The following is an 18,206-nucleotide window of genomic DNA, read 5'->3' as shown; positions in this document are numbered from 1 at the left end:
TTGCTTTTGTCCAGAGGCGTCTTCCCGTGCGTGTGCTCTGTGTGAATTGTGTGTCTCACGTGCACTTTGTGTAGAAGAAAGCAAGCTGCAAGGCGGGAGATGTTGCTAAGATCTCTTCCCGGTTAACCACGGGAGGCAGGATGTTGGTCCCGCGGTGGTGGCGGCCACGCTGTGCCACACTGTTCCGGAAGGTTGAGGGGCAGTGTCTGCAGCGTTGAGCTGCAGATGCGGAGAGAGAAGGGCCGGGGGGGGGGGGGGGGGGGGAGCCGACACACGACACCAGAGGTTGCCAGAGCACGAAGATGGCTTTAGTGCAACAAGGAGACTTCCCACTTTTGTGTCACGTGTAACTTACGGTGAATTTTTATATGTGACACGGTGTTCGGAATAGGACCGCCTTCCGGTTTCGGGTATGACGTGACAGGGAGCCCAGGCGGCGCACTGTTTCCACCTGCAGAGCACGGGCTCCTGGCTGTTCGTGCTGTTGGCGAACGTTTTTGCTGCTGGAGCCTCCCTTCCTTTCCATTTCTCTCCGTGCTCCTGGGTAGTACTCCCGACGGCTTGTGCCCCTTTCCAAGTCAGTTTTTTTTCTTTTAATGTTTATTTATTTTGAGAGAGAGAGAGAGCAAACGGGAGGGACACAGAGAGGGGGAGGGAGAGAATCCCAAGCAGGCTCTGCACTGTCAGCACAGAGCCCGACCTGGGGCTCGAACTCACGAACTGTGAGATCATGACCTGAGCTGGAACCAAGAGTCGGACGCTTAACTGACTGAGCCACCCAGGCGCCCCTCCAGTCAGCCTTTCTAACTGATGAGGAGGTGATAAGTCCCGAGCTGAGCTCTCCTTTTGTACCCTTGCCTGGAGCTCGTGGGAACGCCCCCCCCCCCCCCCCACGCCTTGGTGGCTTGAGGCTCTGCTGAGTAAGTCAAGGTGCAGGGCCACATCAGGGAGACCTAGCGGGGTCCTGCGTGGCCACGGCACAAAAGCCATTATCGGAGTCAGGAGGGCACCAGAAAGCCCTCTTGCTCAGCTATGCCTCAGGGCGGTGTGGTTAAATTCTGAGACCCGAGTCCGGAAATCCTTTTTCAAGCATCACCTGTCCCCGCATCTCTTATCCGTAGGAATAACCTGAGCCAGTGGGAGAAGGTGATCCGAGGGGAGGAGAGTGCCGTGTGGGTCTCGTCCCAGCCGGGGGCCCACGAGCCATCCGAGAAGCTGCCAGTGAAGATGGGGGACTGACCGCTACGCGACCAGCTGTCCCACCTGAAGACGCCCGTCCTGCTTCTTTGACTTTTCTTCCTTTTATTTTTTGGGGGGGGAAACCTACACCTGGTAACTGGGCTGCAGACCTCTTCGACAAGGTGACATCGGGAAACACGGCAAGCGGATGACTCCCCGCCAGTCTCGTCTGTAACGCATCGTAGACGGTGACCAACCAGGACCACCCCGGGGCCAGATCGGCTGTCCACGTGACCCCGTTTGACCTGTGAACTGGCCTTTTCTAATAGGCGCATATTGCTGAGGCCTTAATGGGATAGGACAACAATCATTCAGAAGGGGGTACTTTTCCATTGTATCTTTCTAGTGAGGGGTTAAAATGGTACTACTCTGATATTGTACTTTGGCTCTAACACCAATGTTGCTTTGACGTTGTTGGTTCTAAATAGGAATTTTTACATATTACTGTTGTGAATGTTTGTGTGTGACCTACTTGTAATTAGCGTGAAGTGTAGCAGACGGCCTCAGGACAAGCGTCATTGAGGGGACAGCGTAAGAAGTGTCTTTCTGCAATCAGCGATGGACGGTAGTCAGACTCCTGTTTCAGAGCCTCGTGAATTAAAAGTTAGGTGGACGAAAGTGTGTTCTTTAGGTTTATACTGAAGGGCTTAGATGAATAGGTCGAACACTGAATGAGGTAGACTTTCTGTCCTGAGAAAAGAGGCAAGTATACACCATAACAAATCTCCGAACCACAAGTATCCACCAAAAAACGGCAAAGAATATTTTTTAGTTGGTGTTGTTTTTTTTTTTTCCCATCATTGTAGGCAAATTTTCTAAACCCTTTGCATAAAGAACAAAACAAAAGCCAAGCATATGAGTCTTTCTTAACAGACAGGTCTTAGGGGGTGTAAAATGTGAATTTTAATAATGATTTCTTTATATTTTCACTTGGTGTCATTGCAAAATTTGAGACTCACACTCAAAATGAGAGGTTTCTTCTACGAATTCTTTCATTAAAATACCATACGTTTCTCTTAAAATCACATTAAACCGTGAAATTTAAGTCGTGTGTAATTTTTACTTTGATCTGCCGTGCCCACTACCCGCTCGTCCCCTTTTGTGCTCCTCAGTCGCACTCCCCACGCTCTCCGTCCGTGACCGGGAAGTGGAACCCGGTGCGGATGCTTCGGGGCTAACTTCTGTCCTCTTTCCTCTGCTCGAGGTCAAGGATCTACACCGCAACCTGTGATTTGGAGAGTTTCTTCTGTATAATTTTGGGTAGACTCTTATTACTGTACAACGTAAACGTTTTGAAGAATACACAAGAGTCTGGACCCCTTCGTACAAGGATTACAAGCCAGTCGCTTCTGGTGCCCATTCATGCTGTTGATTTTCAGCACCATGGCAAGGTCACCTCCAAAGCTGTGGTTAGTCCCGACCCCGAAGGAATTCGAGTCTCAAGAAGTGATGGGCTGATTCATAACAAATAGCTTAGCTACTGTTCCCGTGGCAGGAGACCGGCATATTACTTTCAATAAAATCAATTTTGGAAATACTCTTTTACATATTCAGTGATGTACACATTATTATCCATATGGTTTTTGCCAAAAAGATGAAATGTTTCTACAACACGATTTACGTTGTAGAAGAGTTAGCTACATGTAAACGTTCTTATTTTAGAAGTAACACTATGTGTTCAGTTTCCCTGTGGGCTTTTGAAAGTTGCCATCTTCCCTACGTGGGGCTCCATTTGCTGTTACGCAATACGAGGTAAAATGAAATACCACTGTAACTAGACACACACACGCGCACGCACGCACGCAGATATACACACAAGTATGAAAGGACATATGTATAAGGGAGACAGATGCAAGACATCAATAAAAAGTAAGAGCCCCTTTCTTCAAAAACTGACGCGTGTTGGAAAATGTATATTGTTTGATAAAGAGCGGACTAGAAAACATCCCTTTTCACGTTAGTGCGTTTACAGGATTGGATTCTAAAATGTTGCATGTTTTTCCGCACCCGCATGTATGAAACTGGACCCACCAAATCGAACCTCACTCGCGAGAATTAGTACAGGCATCTAATTTAACTCGACGACTGAAATGCAAGGGACCAGGGGAGGAAGTATCATTTAAGATGGGTTTAATTAAAAGGATCTTAAAAGAATGCGTGAATTGGGCTTTTTGATACAGAAAACAGTCATGAGGGGGAGGAATCCTATGGCTATCTTTCCATTTTAAGAGTGCCGTTCGAAGATTATTCGAGAAAGGTCTCGTATTTTGGCATAGCCAGGTGTATTATGTCAGGTGATGTGTTCTTTGAACAACTTTCCGAAGAAATGTACGTGGATTTATCGATTGGCTGATTTCTCCTAAGGTATCCTCATGATCAAAGCAAAGTTTGAACAAAGGACTACGTTCTAACGTAAACTATGAATATTCCTTAGTACTACTTCGGAATCATAGATTGGCCTAAACTGGGCCCAAGATGCAGTGGTATTTAGTCAGTAATCTGCTTTGGAAACAATGCATTTAGGAGTATTTTTATATTTTGGCAGACAAACTTTTGAGTTCTGTCCTCATCTTTCTCCCAGATCTTTTCTTCAAAGGGCAGATGGCTTTAATTACCAGAAATTTTGACAAGTTTCTCATTAAGGTGGTATTTCATGTGGGGCCAAAATTTCCGTCCGCATAAATTTGGTAACCAGCTGTGAGTATGTGTAGCTTGTTCGATTTGTGGAAATTGTTAGTGGTTGTGCTGATGGATAATAGACACAGCTTTGTTGTCAAATGCAATTCGTACATCATCTTCCCCAGAGATACTGACTGTATTTTTTAACTAGAAATTTTCTTGGAAATGCCTGCCAGCAACATGAAATATCGAACTTAGGCAGTGGAATAAAATTCTAAAACTCCCAAGCATCTTATTAATTAATAGCTGACTTTGGTTTAATTCATCAGAAAAACTTAAACAAATATAAATGGATGTGGAAAGTCAGTCTCAGAAGTGGCCCTTTTATGGGCCGTCTTGAGATCCACATCCCAGCCCTCATCACTCTGTGAGGCTCGTCAGAGTCATGGAGGAGAGACGAAGCTGAATTTCTCAGCACAGCCGTCCTCATTCTGGACGCATCCCTCCGTGGGAAGGCGTCTGTGCAAATGATACGGTGTCGCTCGAGGTGACGTGTTCTCACGGTGACGACGACAGAACTACTTGGAAACTGGATTTATTCAGCGTAGGTTTCCTCTTTTGAGCATGCTTTTTAGATAGCTTTAGATTCTTTTTTTTTTTTTTACTTTTCCACAATTAATCTCAGTGAATTTTGCTTTATTGGTATGATTGGGCACTCTAGATATGTTTGTACGTGATACACATAGATGCATAAAATCCTTAGCTACCTGGATTTTGTAATAGATTTAGTTTGACTATTACGTTTCTGGTCTTTTAACTCAAAATTAAGGTTTGAGCTTTAATAGGACTAAATTCTTCACCATGCCTGGGCCTGTGCCTTTATTTTAAACTCTGTGATTTTACGTCTTTATTCATAGATTTATTGTTTTCTTCTTCTTGCTTAATTATAAGTAAAAACATTTAAAGGGACACATCTATAGTTAATTTGATCAAATTGAATGGGAAGGACCGTTCTCTCCTCAGATTTCTGTCCTTTATTTGATGTCCTTCGCACACACCCTCATGACTGTAACCAATGAACCGTTCAGATGCAGGCTTTTTTGCAAGCATTTCCAAGAACTGCGACACGATTACGGTGTGATTTCGTTGGGCTTCAGGTACATACGCATGACTTGGATTTTGAAAATCACTTCTGTATCTGTTTCGGACCTGTGTTTGCTTTCTACACTGCGCTGGTTTTATTTGGGGCTTAATTCTTGAAAGACTCCTTCCTTCGGTCGCACTAGTGTGACCCTTTTGGCTGCAAGTTATCAGCCTGGCTTTAAAAACCTCTGTGAGATGTGAATTACCCGTTGTCGACAGCCCCCCTTCCCCAGCAGTGCGTGGCTGTTCCGTTTTGCCTTCGCTTAAGTATTTACCCTGAGACGCATTCTGCCGATTTCTTTCACCACTTCATCTTAAGTTCGAATTAGTGATCCCCCAGGCAGTGCTTGACACTTTGTGTGTTTTGTCCTTTTTTTTTTGTACTGGATATTTCGGTTGTCTGAAGCATTCGATGCATTTCCGTGACGGTAAAAAAAAAAAAATAGCAGAAAAGAGAGAAAAACGTTTCATTTGTGTTCTGGTTCTAAAGTAAAGGGGTGGGACAAAGAGAAAGTCGAGAATGTTCCCGAAGAAACAATATTCGAAATTCAAAGAAGCACCACTCCCTTCGCTCGCCTGTCAAGTTTCCGCCCCCCTCGGCCCCTCGGTGGACCACGGGGCTGTCTACCCAGCGTGCGGTGTGACCGACCTTCACAGCGAGGGTCAGGAAAACGGGCACTGAACGCGGGCTAGACCCGAGCGTGCCTCTCCCAGGGCGTCGATGAGTGTCACCCGAGGACCCGGACCCCAAGTTAGAGCCCAGTCCGCCGTGGCGAGTAGAGACGTCAGTTGGCTGGTGGGGGGTGCCAGCTGAGGGTTTTGAGGTATAGCTGCAGAAGTTTAAACGGACCGTTTTCATTCCTACTACAAGTTAAGGTTGAAAAGCACCCCAGCTGGTACTCCGGCCCACCTGAAAGATGACTAGACCCCAGGCGTTGCGACTTGTGGGTGTTTTCTTTAGCCGCTTGAACGATAAGCCAGTCCCGTGCCGTATCTCAAACAGCCTGAGTAAAAGCCAGATCGGCAGGATTGTTTCCCATACGATCTGTCTGTGGTGTCTGTTCTGCGTATCCATTTCGTGTGCGCGTGGAAAGGACGATAGACTTCTTTGTAGGAGGAATGTCTATACGATGCCTCCACCGCCTCGCCGGACCCGACCCAGTGACCCGTGTGAAATAACGTGCTCACCCAAAACACTGTGAAAGTTACCCAAACTTCATGGAAATGCAGCCTCTTGAAACTTTCTGAAGAGGTGGCTTTCTCTGTAGGTCCGTACGAATAGAAGAGATCCTATCTCCCTCCCTAGTCAAGGTGCCGAAGAATTTGCTGGCAGTAATCTTGCTGAGCCCACACCGCTAGGGCGTAAGATGGGCTACGAGCCATCAGAAACACGGCGCGCTCGATAAACAGATTTGTGGGGGTGATGGGTCTGCATCCAAAGTTTTAACGGGCTCTCTTTTGGAAGGAGAAAGAGTTTCCGGCTTCATGGTAGTTGATGAGTTGGCAGATTTCAAACCCAATTATTTTGTATGGATGACACATTAAAGATCTTTGTAAAATGTGCAAGGGCAATAATTTAAAGAGGTCTTACCTTGGCATTTATAAATTATAAATATTGTACATGTGTGTAATTTTTTTCACGTTTTCATTTGCAGTCTTTGTACCTAAAAGAAACCTTTACTGTTATGTTTGTATAATAGAACAGTCATCATTTATTATAACCGAGGCCAGTTGTAAATAAACTCATAATTCAGACTGCCGGTATATATGCACATATGGGTGTTACACTGAAAAATGTAGCTTTGTTTTACTCACATGCTTAGAGCAGCAAGAAACCTTTTGTCGATATGTAACTATACATACAAAGTATATATATATATGTATGATACATGAAATATATGTAGAGCTGTTCATAATTTTAATGGATATCCTTTGGTGTGAATAATTGAATACAGAGTTTTTAAAGTATCCTCTTTCACGTTTTATCATTTGCGGGGAAGGTAAGAGATGTTCCGTACGTTGGGGAGGACACACGCTGGCTCCACGGAAGCGTGTTTGCAAACACTCGGGCTTTGTCTGCACAGAAAACCCCAGGTCCACGCTGACACGATGTGGTATGTTTGCCGCAGCCGTTTCCTAGCGGAAAGGAAGAGACCGCCTGAGTGCGATGTGAAATCGTGTAACATTATCTATGAATCCCATTGTGTCGTTTGAAAGGTTGGAAGAGTATTTGAGAGCAACTCAAGCATCAGGTTACAAAGCTAATGGCCCTGAGCGCTGACCCTGAGACTTCCAAAGTAGCTTCCCTGGCCTTCGGGATCCCCAGGAACCATCCAAATTGTTGTGGGGGGGGGGGGAGACTCAGGAGCGGGAAGGACTCGTGTCGCACGCACGTGTCTGTGTGCAAGTGCGGGGATTCCTTCTGCTAGAGCGACGAAAATGTTCTAGGCTAAACCTCACGTAATCTGTATACCACGATAAGCACACTCGTGGCTTTAGCTTTAAACCTCTGCTTCAAGAAACTGTGCTTATTTGACATCTCTGCTGACCATCAGGTGGGCAGGCAAATGATAAATCTTTAAGACCGAAAGGGTGAGGAGTTCAATTGTATATCCACAGACCCTCCGTCACCAGAAAGGTATTAAGACGAAATTCGGGAGCAAACACGGTAAATGTCTCCTGAAATAAAGACCTGTTACGGTATTAAATATGAGAGTCCACAGCCTTGTGAATTAGACAAAAGTGTAGAAATCCCTTAAAAAGGAACTGCCCCCCCCCCCACCCAACTCTTACTAACAGAACGCCCTCCGAGTGCATAGCACCGTATTGTGTTGTAGACAGGAGTTTTGTTCAGTATTCATTTCCCGTGAAACCGAATAAAAAGCATTTATTATCATACATTTCAGGAGCTAATATAGCCATGAACTTCTTTGGTAATTCGGGCTGCAGACTGGTACCCTGGACAGCTGATCGACAGCTGGATCCTTTATATGCCCATGGCTGATTTTTCCACCAGCCTTCTGTAACTCAAGAGCTTTGAGGAGAGGAACGTTTCCCCGTCGTACCCGTTTCCTAAAGCGAAAGGAACCCTAAAAAGCAACACTTCTCAGGCCAACATGCATTCAACATGCTTACCGGGCACTTGACGTGTGGAAGGAGGGGAATTAGGAGCAGGAGACACCGTTTCCATAGGTTTCGAATTGACCCCTTCACCTCCCCGAAGCCTCTGATACTTGGCCACTTGCCCAGCAGTTAATGTCCACATCGTCACGGTTCCGAGAGAGGGGAAACTACTCATTTACAGACCTGAAAATCTCACACGTTTCACGATTTTTAAACACTTCCCAAATAACACACGGCTGACGCTGTTCTCATGAGAATACCAAAGCGCGATGCTGGAACAGCAGAGTTGTTCCGTGACCTCTATGCTGTCTTCCTCTTCTACTCCCTTCTCCCGTCGTCAAAACACAAAAAAAGAAGCCTCTCACCGGCTGCATGACAGATTTAGGCTTTTCCCTCACTGATGTTGAGGAGAGAAAGGAAACTGACCAGAAAAGAAACATCAGGAACGTATGTGAAACACACACTTCTAAATTTTCACACGGTAATTACGCATAATCAGGATCTGGTCTTTCTGACGTCTGTGTCACTAATTACGTAGAAGTCTTGCTCGGAAGAATGCTCTTAGCGTATGGGAAAGGCTAAGTCACTGGGGAGAAAATGATTCAGACCTTTCAGCACACGGAAGGACTGAGACACGTGAATAAAATTAAAGTACATCAAGAAAATAGCTTTCCCCTGTTCACCCTGGCAGGCGTCTCTGGACCCGGACTGGCCGTAGACCAAAAAAAGGACCCCGTAAAAGGCATGCGTCGGAACACCCCATTTCCTGAGCCTCCTGGGAACTGAGTTGTGTCCACGTGGAACCATGACTGGGGGGGCACTGGTCCAACCTTCCAGCCGCAACACAAGATCTTTTACGTGCCGTTTCTGATACGTGGTCATCCGACTTCTCACTCCGGGGGTACTGTAATACTGTAATACTCTAATACAAGCCGGACTACTGTTGGACAGCTCTGGTGGCCAGAAAATTCTATCTGAAGTTGCCCAGAAATCTGTAGCTTTATAATTTCTACTCCAAGGTACGAGCGTGTCACGTGGATAAGTCCCCTTCCTCTTCCATCTGACAGGCTTTCAGTTATTTGGCGAAAGCTGTCTCGCCTTCTTTATGCCCGAGTCTTTTTTAAGGTTTTAGAAATGGGGCGCCTGAGTGGCTCAGTCGGTTGAGCGTCCGACTTCGGCTCGGGTCATGATCTCGCGGTTCATGAGTTCGAGCCCCGCGTCGGGCTCTGTGCTGACAGCTCAGTCCCTGGAGCCCGCTTCGGATTCTGTGTCTCCCTCTCTCTCTGCCCCTCCTCTGCTTGCACTCTCTCTCTCTCTCTCTCTCTCTCTGTCTCAAAAATAAACATTAAAAAAAGTTTCCTATATTGGACAAATTAGGAATTCAAGGCAAATTGAACACGGTTCTAGAAAAATAGTCACATTTTTGTCACTGAAGTCAGGGCTAGTGAAATGTGTATTTGCTATCCCGGCATATCCCATCCCCGGTTTCACATTTCTGGTTCCAGTGGTTCAGAGAATTCCTTAGATTGTTCTTTACACAGGCCGGCTGAGACACCCCCCCTACGTGCTGTCCCGACAGACAGGATTTACGGAGGAGCTGATATCTCGGTCCACACAGCACAGTGAGGTGCAGCCATCACCAACGGAATTATTCAAATTCCCTAAAGTTGCTTTTCTTTCAGAATAAAAGTGCTACTCCTGTTCGATGCCCTGCTAGCATTCAGAGTCTATCGGGGTCGTTCCAGCTGTATTAGTCGTTATTTCTGTGTTGCTCCTGAGAAACAGAGCTGGTGGGATGTCTACACATACACGTTACATATGTGTGTATATATGTGTGTGTGTGTGTGTGTGTGTGTGTGTGTGTACATCCCATTGGTTCTGTTTCTCAGGGGAACCCTGACTGACGCACACACACACACGCAGGCATTTATTACGAGGACTGGCTCCCACGGTGTTGAAAGCCGAGGAGTCCCGTGACCAGCCACCTGCAAGCTGGAGACCCCGGAAAGCTGTGGTTTACGTTCTAGTCCAAGGGCAGGAGAGACCGATGTTCCAGCTCCGGGTCGGGCAGAGAGAGCGAGATTCCCCTTTTTCCTCCTTTTGCTCTGCTCAGGCCTCCAGCAGGTGGGAGGGGCTGGCCCCCCGTGGGAGGACAGCCGGGCGCGGGCAGTTCACCGATTCCAGCGCCGTTGTGGTCCAGCCACACCCCTCCCCGGACACACCTGGACTGATGCTCAGCCAGATGCTGACACACGAAATGAACCGTCACACCAGGATTTGCTCTCCCCTCTCAGGGCGCTTACTGTTTGTAAAAAGTCTCCAACGCACAGAGCCCTCCCAGGATATCTCTGCTCTTTTTAAATCTGTTTGTCTTGCCTTTGTTTTGCGTCGGCTCCTTTGCAGTCCTCCAGTGTGCTCTGTAAAATTCCAGCCGCCCAGGGCCTTTGCTCTGACGCATTTGGCCAGCCCCGCTTGGGCTCTGGCATGGGGCCGTTTTGCCTTGTGCTCTGCCTGGGCATCATTTCCTCGGCTATGGTGACTTCCCGCCATGAGCCTGGCTCTGTTCCAGACACTGGGCATCCAGCCCCGGGAAAAAGCGAGAGAAGCTTTACGTTCAAGGAAGGGACAGTCCGGTGTGGAAGACGGAGGGGGACAGGCGAGCCAGTGCGAATGGAGCGTGTCAGGTAGGGGCAACTGCAAGCAAGAAAATCAGGGCAGGCGAGAGACAGAGCGGTGATGGACAGTGGTGAACCTGTCTAATGAGACGGCGTTCTAGCAGATAACTGATGGAAGTGACCTTGGGGTAGGCAATGGTCTCTTAGCTATGGCACCAAAACTACCAGCAACAAAAGGAAAAAATAGAAACATCAGACTTCACTGCAAAAAGAACAGTTCTGCTTCAGAGGACACCATCAAAAGAGTAAAAACTCCACGCACAAAATGAAAGAAAATAGCTGCAAATCACATATATGGTAAGGGTCTCGCATCCAAAATACCTAAACCGTTGTTAAAACTCCACGATAAAAAGGGAAGTCACCCAATCGAGAAATAGACAAAGGATCTGAATAGACATTTCTCGAAGGAAGATCTATAAATGGCCAAGACGCACATGAACAGGCATTCAACACCATTAGTTATTAGGGAAATGCAATGAAAGGCCACATCACACCCACAGAAATGGCTGGAACAAACAAGACACTAACAAGGGAGGGTGGAGAGGTGGAGAAGTTACAGCCACCATGGTTTTTGTTTTGTTTTTTTTTTTTTGCGGGATTGCGGAACAGCGCGGCCACTTGGGAAAACAGGTTGGCACTTTCTCAAAATGTTCACCATAACGTTTCCCTACAACCCAGCAATTCTACCCCCGGTTCTAGACCCAAGAGAAATGAATACGTAGGTTTACGCAAAAGGTTGTACACAGATGTTCACGGCAGCATCACTCGGAATATCCAAACGGGGAAACAAGCCAAGTGTCTGTCACGTGACGAATGGACACTCAAACGTGTTGGAGCCACACGACAGAGTGGCATTCGGTCACAAAACGGGAGGAAGCGCTGACACACCACGAAGACGACACTTCGTATGAGTCCATTTATACGAAGTGTTTGGAGCAGGTGAATTTGCAGAGACAGAAAAGTCAGCGGTTGCCGCGGGCTGGCAGGGAAATGAACACGGAGAGCCTCTGCTCGCGTGTGGGCTTTGTTCTGGGACGACGAATGTCCCCTGGAGAGAAGAGCCGTGGGCGCACATCTCTGCGAATGTACCACGAACCACTCCACTGTGGACGTGCCTTCGACCGCTGAATGCACACCTTGGAAGAGTGCTTGGTGGGAGATTACATGTATTTCGATAAAACTTTGAAAAAGCATCATGAGTATAATTGATGACTTTCCATGGGATAAATAAAGTTCTGTAAGTCCGTACTGAGACGCAAAGTAAAAAGGACTGAGTTCATTAGGCAGTTTTGGGGGCGACTCACGCACAAACTCCTTCCTCGGAAAGTCGCACTTAAGGAGAAAATGTAAGCCATGAGGCAGGGAGAGCCCATGGAAGGAAGATTCCTGTGAGACTGGACAGCTTCGTGACCCCACGTATACATCACAGCCCACTCACCAATCACAGAGGGAAGGACCTACCGTCACAGCAACAAGACGGCGTGGTAACCACCGCCCCCCACAAGGCAGTGACCAAATCCTACATCACCAGTAACAGAAGGTACGGATCACCAGCCACGAGGTGTTCTTACCGTCCACCCTAAACAAAATCGAGCCCTAAACCCAACCTCCACTTGACGGACGACACAGGCCAGCGGGCAAGTTCAACCACAGCACAAAAGGAAACAGCCTGACAAACCCCAAAAGTGGGCAGTTGACGAGACAAATGTCAATGTCATTAACAGAAATGGAAAAGTGGGACCGTTTGTGAAAAGAGACACTTTAGACAGGTGAATTGTGTCGTCTGTAAATTATACAGTAAAGCTATTGAAAGAAGAGGTAACAAATGTATGGATTCGTGTCTGAAAAGGGAGCTATAATTGATATTTTGTGGGTGATTAGGGAAGTTTTAATACTGGGCTGGGTATTAGCAGACAACCGGTAAGGACTGGGAGTTCTTAGGTGTAAAGACGGCCTGTGCTTCGGGACGAGGTCTGTATTTCAGATGTGTGCTCCAGGACTCAGGGCCAACGACTCATGATGTCTGCTGCTGAGTCACAAGTTTCAGCAGGACGGAGAGAGAAACAGATAAAGCAAATAAGTCAAAATGTGAAGTTTTGCGTGTGGGTGGTGGGTACGCGGCTGTCCGTTCTACTGTTCTTTTTTGAAAGAATAGCACGTGATACCGTTCGTGCGTACGAGTCTGACCCTGTAATACAGGAGTACAAAAGTGTTCGATTCATTTTCAAAACCCGCATCTGACTTGCAACTCCCTTCCTGCTGGCTGGTGGGAAACTTGCTGTCACGTATCAGCAGGGACTCGAGCTCACGTGAGAGTCCCTGGGCTTTGCATGGAGGGAGTCCTCTGCTCCACACCGGTTCCCGTGAGGTGCCCTTTGTCCAGGGCAGCCGGAGAGCGGGACCAGTGCGGGGCACTCCGGGGGACCCCCTGGACATTCGGGGTCCACTCAGATCTCCTGCACCGCGCCCGGTGCCTTGAGAGCTGGGTGGTCTGGGAAAGCCCCCTACCACCCTCTCGTCTCAAGTTTCGGAGGCTCCTCTCCTGTTCTGCTTCTCCCCTGCAAAGGCTCTTTTCTTCTCCCGGAGCCTTGCTTCCTCCCAAGAAATTAGTTTTCCAAAACAAACACCAAGCCCAAGAAAGGAGAGCCATTGCAAACAAACTGCCGTCCTCTGCCTGCGTCACAACCCTCCCCAGAGGTGGGGATAGACGAGTCCCCAGAGGACAGAGAAAAATCATACCGCTTGACCTTACCCTGCAATCCCCCCAAAAGCAACCACGTTGGTGCTATTTGAGGACAAAGAGGCTTAGAAAGGGAATAAAACGAATTTGGCTTTTCTTAATTTTTTCTAATGTTTATTTTTGAGAGAGAGAGAGAGAGAGAGAGAGAGAGTGAGCAGGGGGCGGGCAGAGACAGAGGGAGACACAGACTCTGAAGCGGGCTCCAGGCTCTGAGCGGCCAGCACAGAGCCTGGTGCTGGGCTTGAACTCACCAATCATGAGATCATGACCTGAGCCAAAGTTGGAGGCTTAACCCACTGAGCCACCCAGGTGTCCCTGAATTTAGCTTTTTTTAAAAGCATGTTGTCTCATCAGAGTCCTACCTTGAAAGAAAAGAGAAGAAAAGAACAAAAGGAAAGAAAGAAAAGGAAAGAAAGAAAAGGAAAGGAAAGAAAAGAAAGAAAAGGAAAGAAAGAAAAGGAAAGGAAAGAAAAAAGAAAAAGAAGAAAAGAGAAGAAAAATAAGAAAACAGCGTGATCAACTAAGTTTGGGGGCTGCTAGAAAGAAAGAATTGTTGAAGATTCTCAAAATCCTCCCCCCCCCCCCCCCCCGGGTCGGGTGTGAATCCTTCTGGGCTCTCAGAACACGTGCAGTGGAGAAGTGGGGGCGGTCTGGGTCCTTAGGGTGGGGGAGGAGCGGCAGGTGCGAGCCTCTGGGGTGCCAGGGGGGGCCCTCCCCCCAGGGGACCCAGGGGGGTGGGGGGAGGGGGCGATGAGCAGACCCAGTGGGGGGGGAGGGGCGCTGAGAGGGCCCAGCGGGGGGTGGTGGGAGGGGGTCACTGAGGGGCCCCAGTGGGGGGGGGGTGAGGGGAGGGGCGCTGAGGGCGCCGGGGTGGGGGGGGGCGCTCTCACCCCCCTCCCCTGCGCCCTGTCCCCACGGCCAGCGCGCTCCGTGAGTCACCTGCACAGCATTGCTGACACACTTTCCCTTTTTATAGTGACTTAAACTCAGGCTCGATTTCTTCTCTCGGTAACCGTGTCCCCTCCACCCCAACCTCGGGAGAATAATCCTTCCTCGGGCACATGGCCAGGAAAACGCCCCTTGGGAAGACAAAACAAAGAATTCCCCTTTCCTCCACTTTTCTACCCGGACGGCTGCCACGCCGCCCTTCCTGACCATCTGCGCTCGGGAACGTGAAGAAAACCCTGCCTTACCCTTAAGGCCCGTCCGTCGGGCGGGACAGCCACACCTGGGACTCAGGGACTCCAGCGAGGTGAGCTCCCCGCTCCTGCCTAGTTTCGCATTCAGGGAGGGATGGGCCGAGATTCTCGTTCTTAACCGTGAGCAACCCTCAGCTTCCGGTGGAAATACAAGCCGTGCGAAGTAAGGCTAAGCAACAGGAAGTGATCAGCAAGGCCCAGAAGTTTTGAACCAGGTGGCGGAGAGTCCCGGTCCCCTTGCGCAGCGCCCTCCGTTTGCAGCGGGGGCTGGGCTGGTGCAGGGCTCAGGCAGGATCGCTGAGCAGTTGGCCTGTGTTTGCCCTTGCGCGGGGCCGCTCCCTCGGGGAAATTAAAAGGCCACACCTAATACCAGGATCGCCAGTTTCTGGAAAAAGGCACTCTGGCGAGGGTTCTGGGCCTCAAAGGCGGTGCCACCACGCAATCCCGCGTGGGAGCTGCCGGCTCGCTTTTAGGTGTACTTTCCCCAAGCATCGCGTTGACATCAGAATGACTGGAGGCCCGCAGACAATATGGAGTAGCCGGCTGCTTTCGTTTTGTTTCCCGCAGGGACAGGGAGCTCCTGCCCCCCCTTGCCTTTGGCAGCTGACGTGTGCCTTTGAGAGGTGTACCCTTGAGAGGTGTACCGGCCACGCGATCCAGCGTCCTCCACCTTGGACACTGTCAACCTTTCCTCCTCCGCGGGCCCCGTTCCTTAAACATGCTCCGCTCTCTCCCATCATGAAACATCAACCAAAACTCAACAGAGCCCCAATCCGTGACCATCTGCGGCCCCCTACTCGAGCTGGCCCTCACGTCCTGTCAGAGACGACCTGGAGCAGGGGGTCCGTCCCGCTCCAGGCCAGTCTCTGCCTTCCATTCACTGCCCAGACTCCAGCCGTCTCCTCTCTGGCCCTGAGCGCGGCCCCGGGAGGCGGAATGGGCGTCCCCAGAAGGGTCCGCAACCTGATGCCCGGAGCGGGAGGGTAGGTCAGGGCCAGCCGGCGGGGTGAAGGCTGCTCTCAGGTGACTTGAGGATGAGGAGAACGACCCTCCTGTCCACGGGGACCCAGTGCAGCCCCCAGAGTATTTCTAAATGGGAGAGGGGCACCAAAGACGTCTCAAGAATTCTTTCCTGGCCATCGGCTCGGGCCCCCACGAACCCCCCCCCCCATACTCCAAAAACCTCATCAGAAAGAATCCACCCCCCCTGGCTTATCGATGACCCTGAAGGCGGAAGAAGGGGCCAGGAGCCCAGGAATGCAGGCCCGTCTGGGATGTGGTCGGAAGTGTTGCGGTTTGGGACCCAACAGCCAAGAAGGAATTCTTGAGTCGTTTTGGTAGAAGAAGGTGTTTTTATTACAGCACGGGGACAGGACCTGTGGGCTGCACTGGGGTAGTGAGGAGTGACTGATATGTAAGATTTTCTATCCTGTGGAGGGGAGGGTGATGTTAGGGCTCTAGGAAATTGAGTCTGTAAATTTCTGGAGCTTGCCTTGTTTTTTGTAAATCATTACACAGTCCTGCCTGACTGTGATCAGTTAGCCATTTGATTTTCCCTCTTCTTTGTTCTCGGGCAGCCGGGAGTGCCCGAGGAGGGTCACACAGATCCCACCTGGGGTGGGGGGGGGGGGAGCTGTGGGGTGTTGGCTTTGCCCTCAGCTTGCCTTTCGCTCCCTCCTCGTCTGGACCCCAGAAAGGCAAGGGAAGAGATTCTCCCCTGGAGCCTCCCCGGGAACGCCGCCCTGCCCGCTCCTGGATTCGATCCTGTGAACCTGGTCGGAACTTCTGACTTTGTACTGTTGTAAGCTACTAAATCTGTGGTGGCCAGAGCAGCCACAGGAAACACGGAGAGGCCTCTCTGGTCCTCTGACCTGAAACAGTAAGGCTGACGTTGCTTTTAAAAATCGTCGCATCTTGCTTATTTCCTTCACGGTTTAATTGCAGATTTTTCCCTCCCTCACCAGCCAGTCGGCAGCTTCGTATCGGCGGGGGCCCGAGGTGCGGTAACACTGATCGATGCCACTTATTCGGGGGAGAGGAAGCGGGGGTGGGGTGGGGCTGGGGTGGCGGGGGGCAGGCATCCTTGAGGGGAGGCAGTGGAGCGAAGGCCGGACTTTGCTGCAGCTCCCAGCCTCCAGACAGGAGTCCTGAGTCACTGAGGCTCGCAGACTGTGACAGTCCCCCAGCTCCAACAAGGCCTTCCTTTACTGTCTTACCACGACACCTCCGCTCTGGTTACTGTTACTTCCCTCGGGTAGCCGTAACCCCCCACCCCAGATGCGTGTTAGCGAGCATCATTCAAAACGTGGCCCGTTCCCCTGAAGGCGTTCAAGACAAATGTTTTACTAGAATAAATAAAGAAGTAAAGTAAATAAACTTAACAGCAGCCAGCCCCTCGAGGTCCTGGAAGCCTGGCTTCCAAATTCCTTAGAGACCTTCTTATCCCTCACCCCCACTAATCAAAAAGTATATAATCAGTCACTCCTCACGACCCCAGGGCAGCTCTTTCTGCCCACGGGTCCCGTCCCGTGCCATAATAAAAACACCTCTTTTTGCACCAAAAACGTCGTCTCGAGAATTCTTTCTTGACCGTCGGCTCCGGGCCCCACATCACCTCCCTGTGGCGGGTACCGGTGGACCCGGCCTCCGTGGAGGACAGTCCCATTCCCTGCATATTCTCACACCGAAGGAATGGTCTACAGGCAAGCGCAGGAGTTCAATACAAAAGAGCGGAGACAGAAGAAACGTCAGTTAATTGTGTGCTGATTATACATAGAATGGAATACAATACAGCTGTTTTACAAGTCAGGTTCTTGGGGCACCTGGGTGGCTCGGACGGTTAAGCATCCAGCTCTTGGTTTCAGTTCTGGCCATGACCTCATGGATCGTGGCTTTGAGCCCCACATCGGGCTCTGCTCTGACAAGCAAGGAGGCTGTTTGGGATTCTCTCCCTCTCTCTCCCTCACTGCCCTTCCACATCTCTCTCTCAAAATAAATAAATAAACTTAAGAAAGAAAAAAGAAAAGGCCCTACAGGTACGGGTGTGGGATGATTTCCAAAATGTTTTTGTAAGAGAAGGACGGCGGGTCCAGGATGGAGAGAGAGGCCGGCCGTGCTGTGTGCAGGGGAAGCGTGGAGGGGGGTCGCTGCGCCCACCCGTGTGGGCCCGCCTGCCTCCTGGAGGCTACCCAAGGGATGTGGGTCGTCTTTGAGGACAGGCTAGAGGCTCCGGAGGGAAGGAGGCGCTGGTAGGCGGAGTTTCCATCCCTCACTTAATGGCTGAAATTCTTCTGGAAAACCACGCCGTTAGGTGCAAAGCCATTACATCAAACATATTTTCATTGTCTTTAATGACACGTCCTGGCTGGCCCAAGGCAGCAATTTTCACAGGTGAGACAAACATTTGGATGGAACGCTGAAACAGTTTTAGACAGGTAGCAACTGGCAGTTTGAAAGGAAAGACATGTC

The 18,206-nt window shown here is 49.6% G+C and overlaps 1 protein-coding gene across 1 annotated transcript in view; it reads left to right on the top strand.

Annotated features, from left to right (window-relative positions):
* The window catches only part of PDE10A (phosphodiesterase 10A), a 298,359-nt gene extending 291,408 nt beyond the window's left edge, over window positions 1–6,951 (top strand). The window contains 1 exon segment of the mRNA XM_030316763.2: window positions 1,122–6,951. Coding sequence (XP_030172623.2) covers window positions 1,122–1,239 — 118 coding nt within the window. The 3' untranslated portion in view covers window positions 1,240–6,951.
* The last annotated feature ends 11,255 nt before the right edge of the window (window positions 6,952–18,206 follow it).

The sequence above is a fragment of the Lynx canadensis genome, chromosome B2 (assembly GCF_007474595.2).
Source record: "Lynx canadensis isolate LIC74 chromosome B2, mLynCan4.pri.v2, whole genome shotgun sequence".
Classification (NCBI taxonomy): domain Eukaryota; kingdom Metazoa; phylum Chordata; class Mammalia; order Carnivora; family Felidae; genus Lynx; species Lynx canadensis.
The sequence above is the reverse complement of the archived record's forward strand: the minus strand, read 5'-3'. Positions and strand labels throughout refer to the sequence as shown.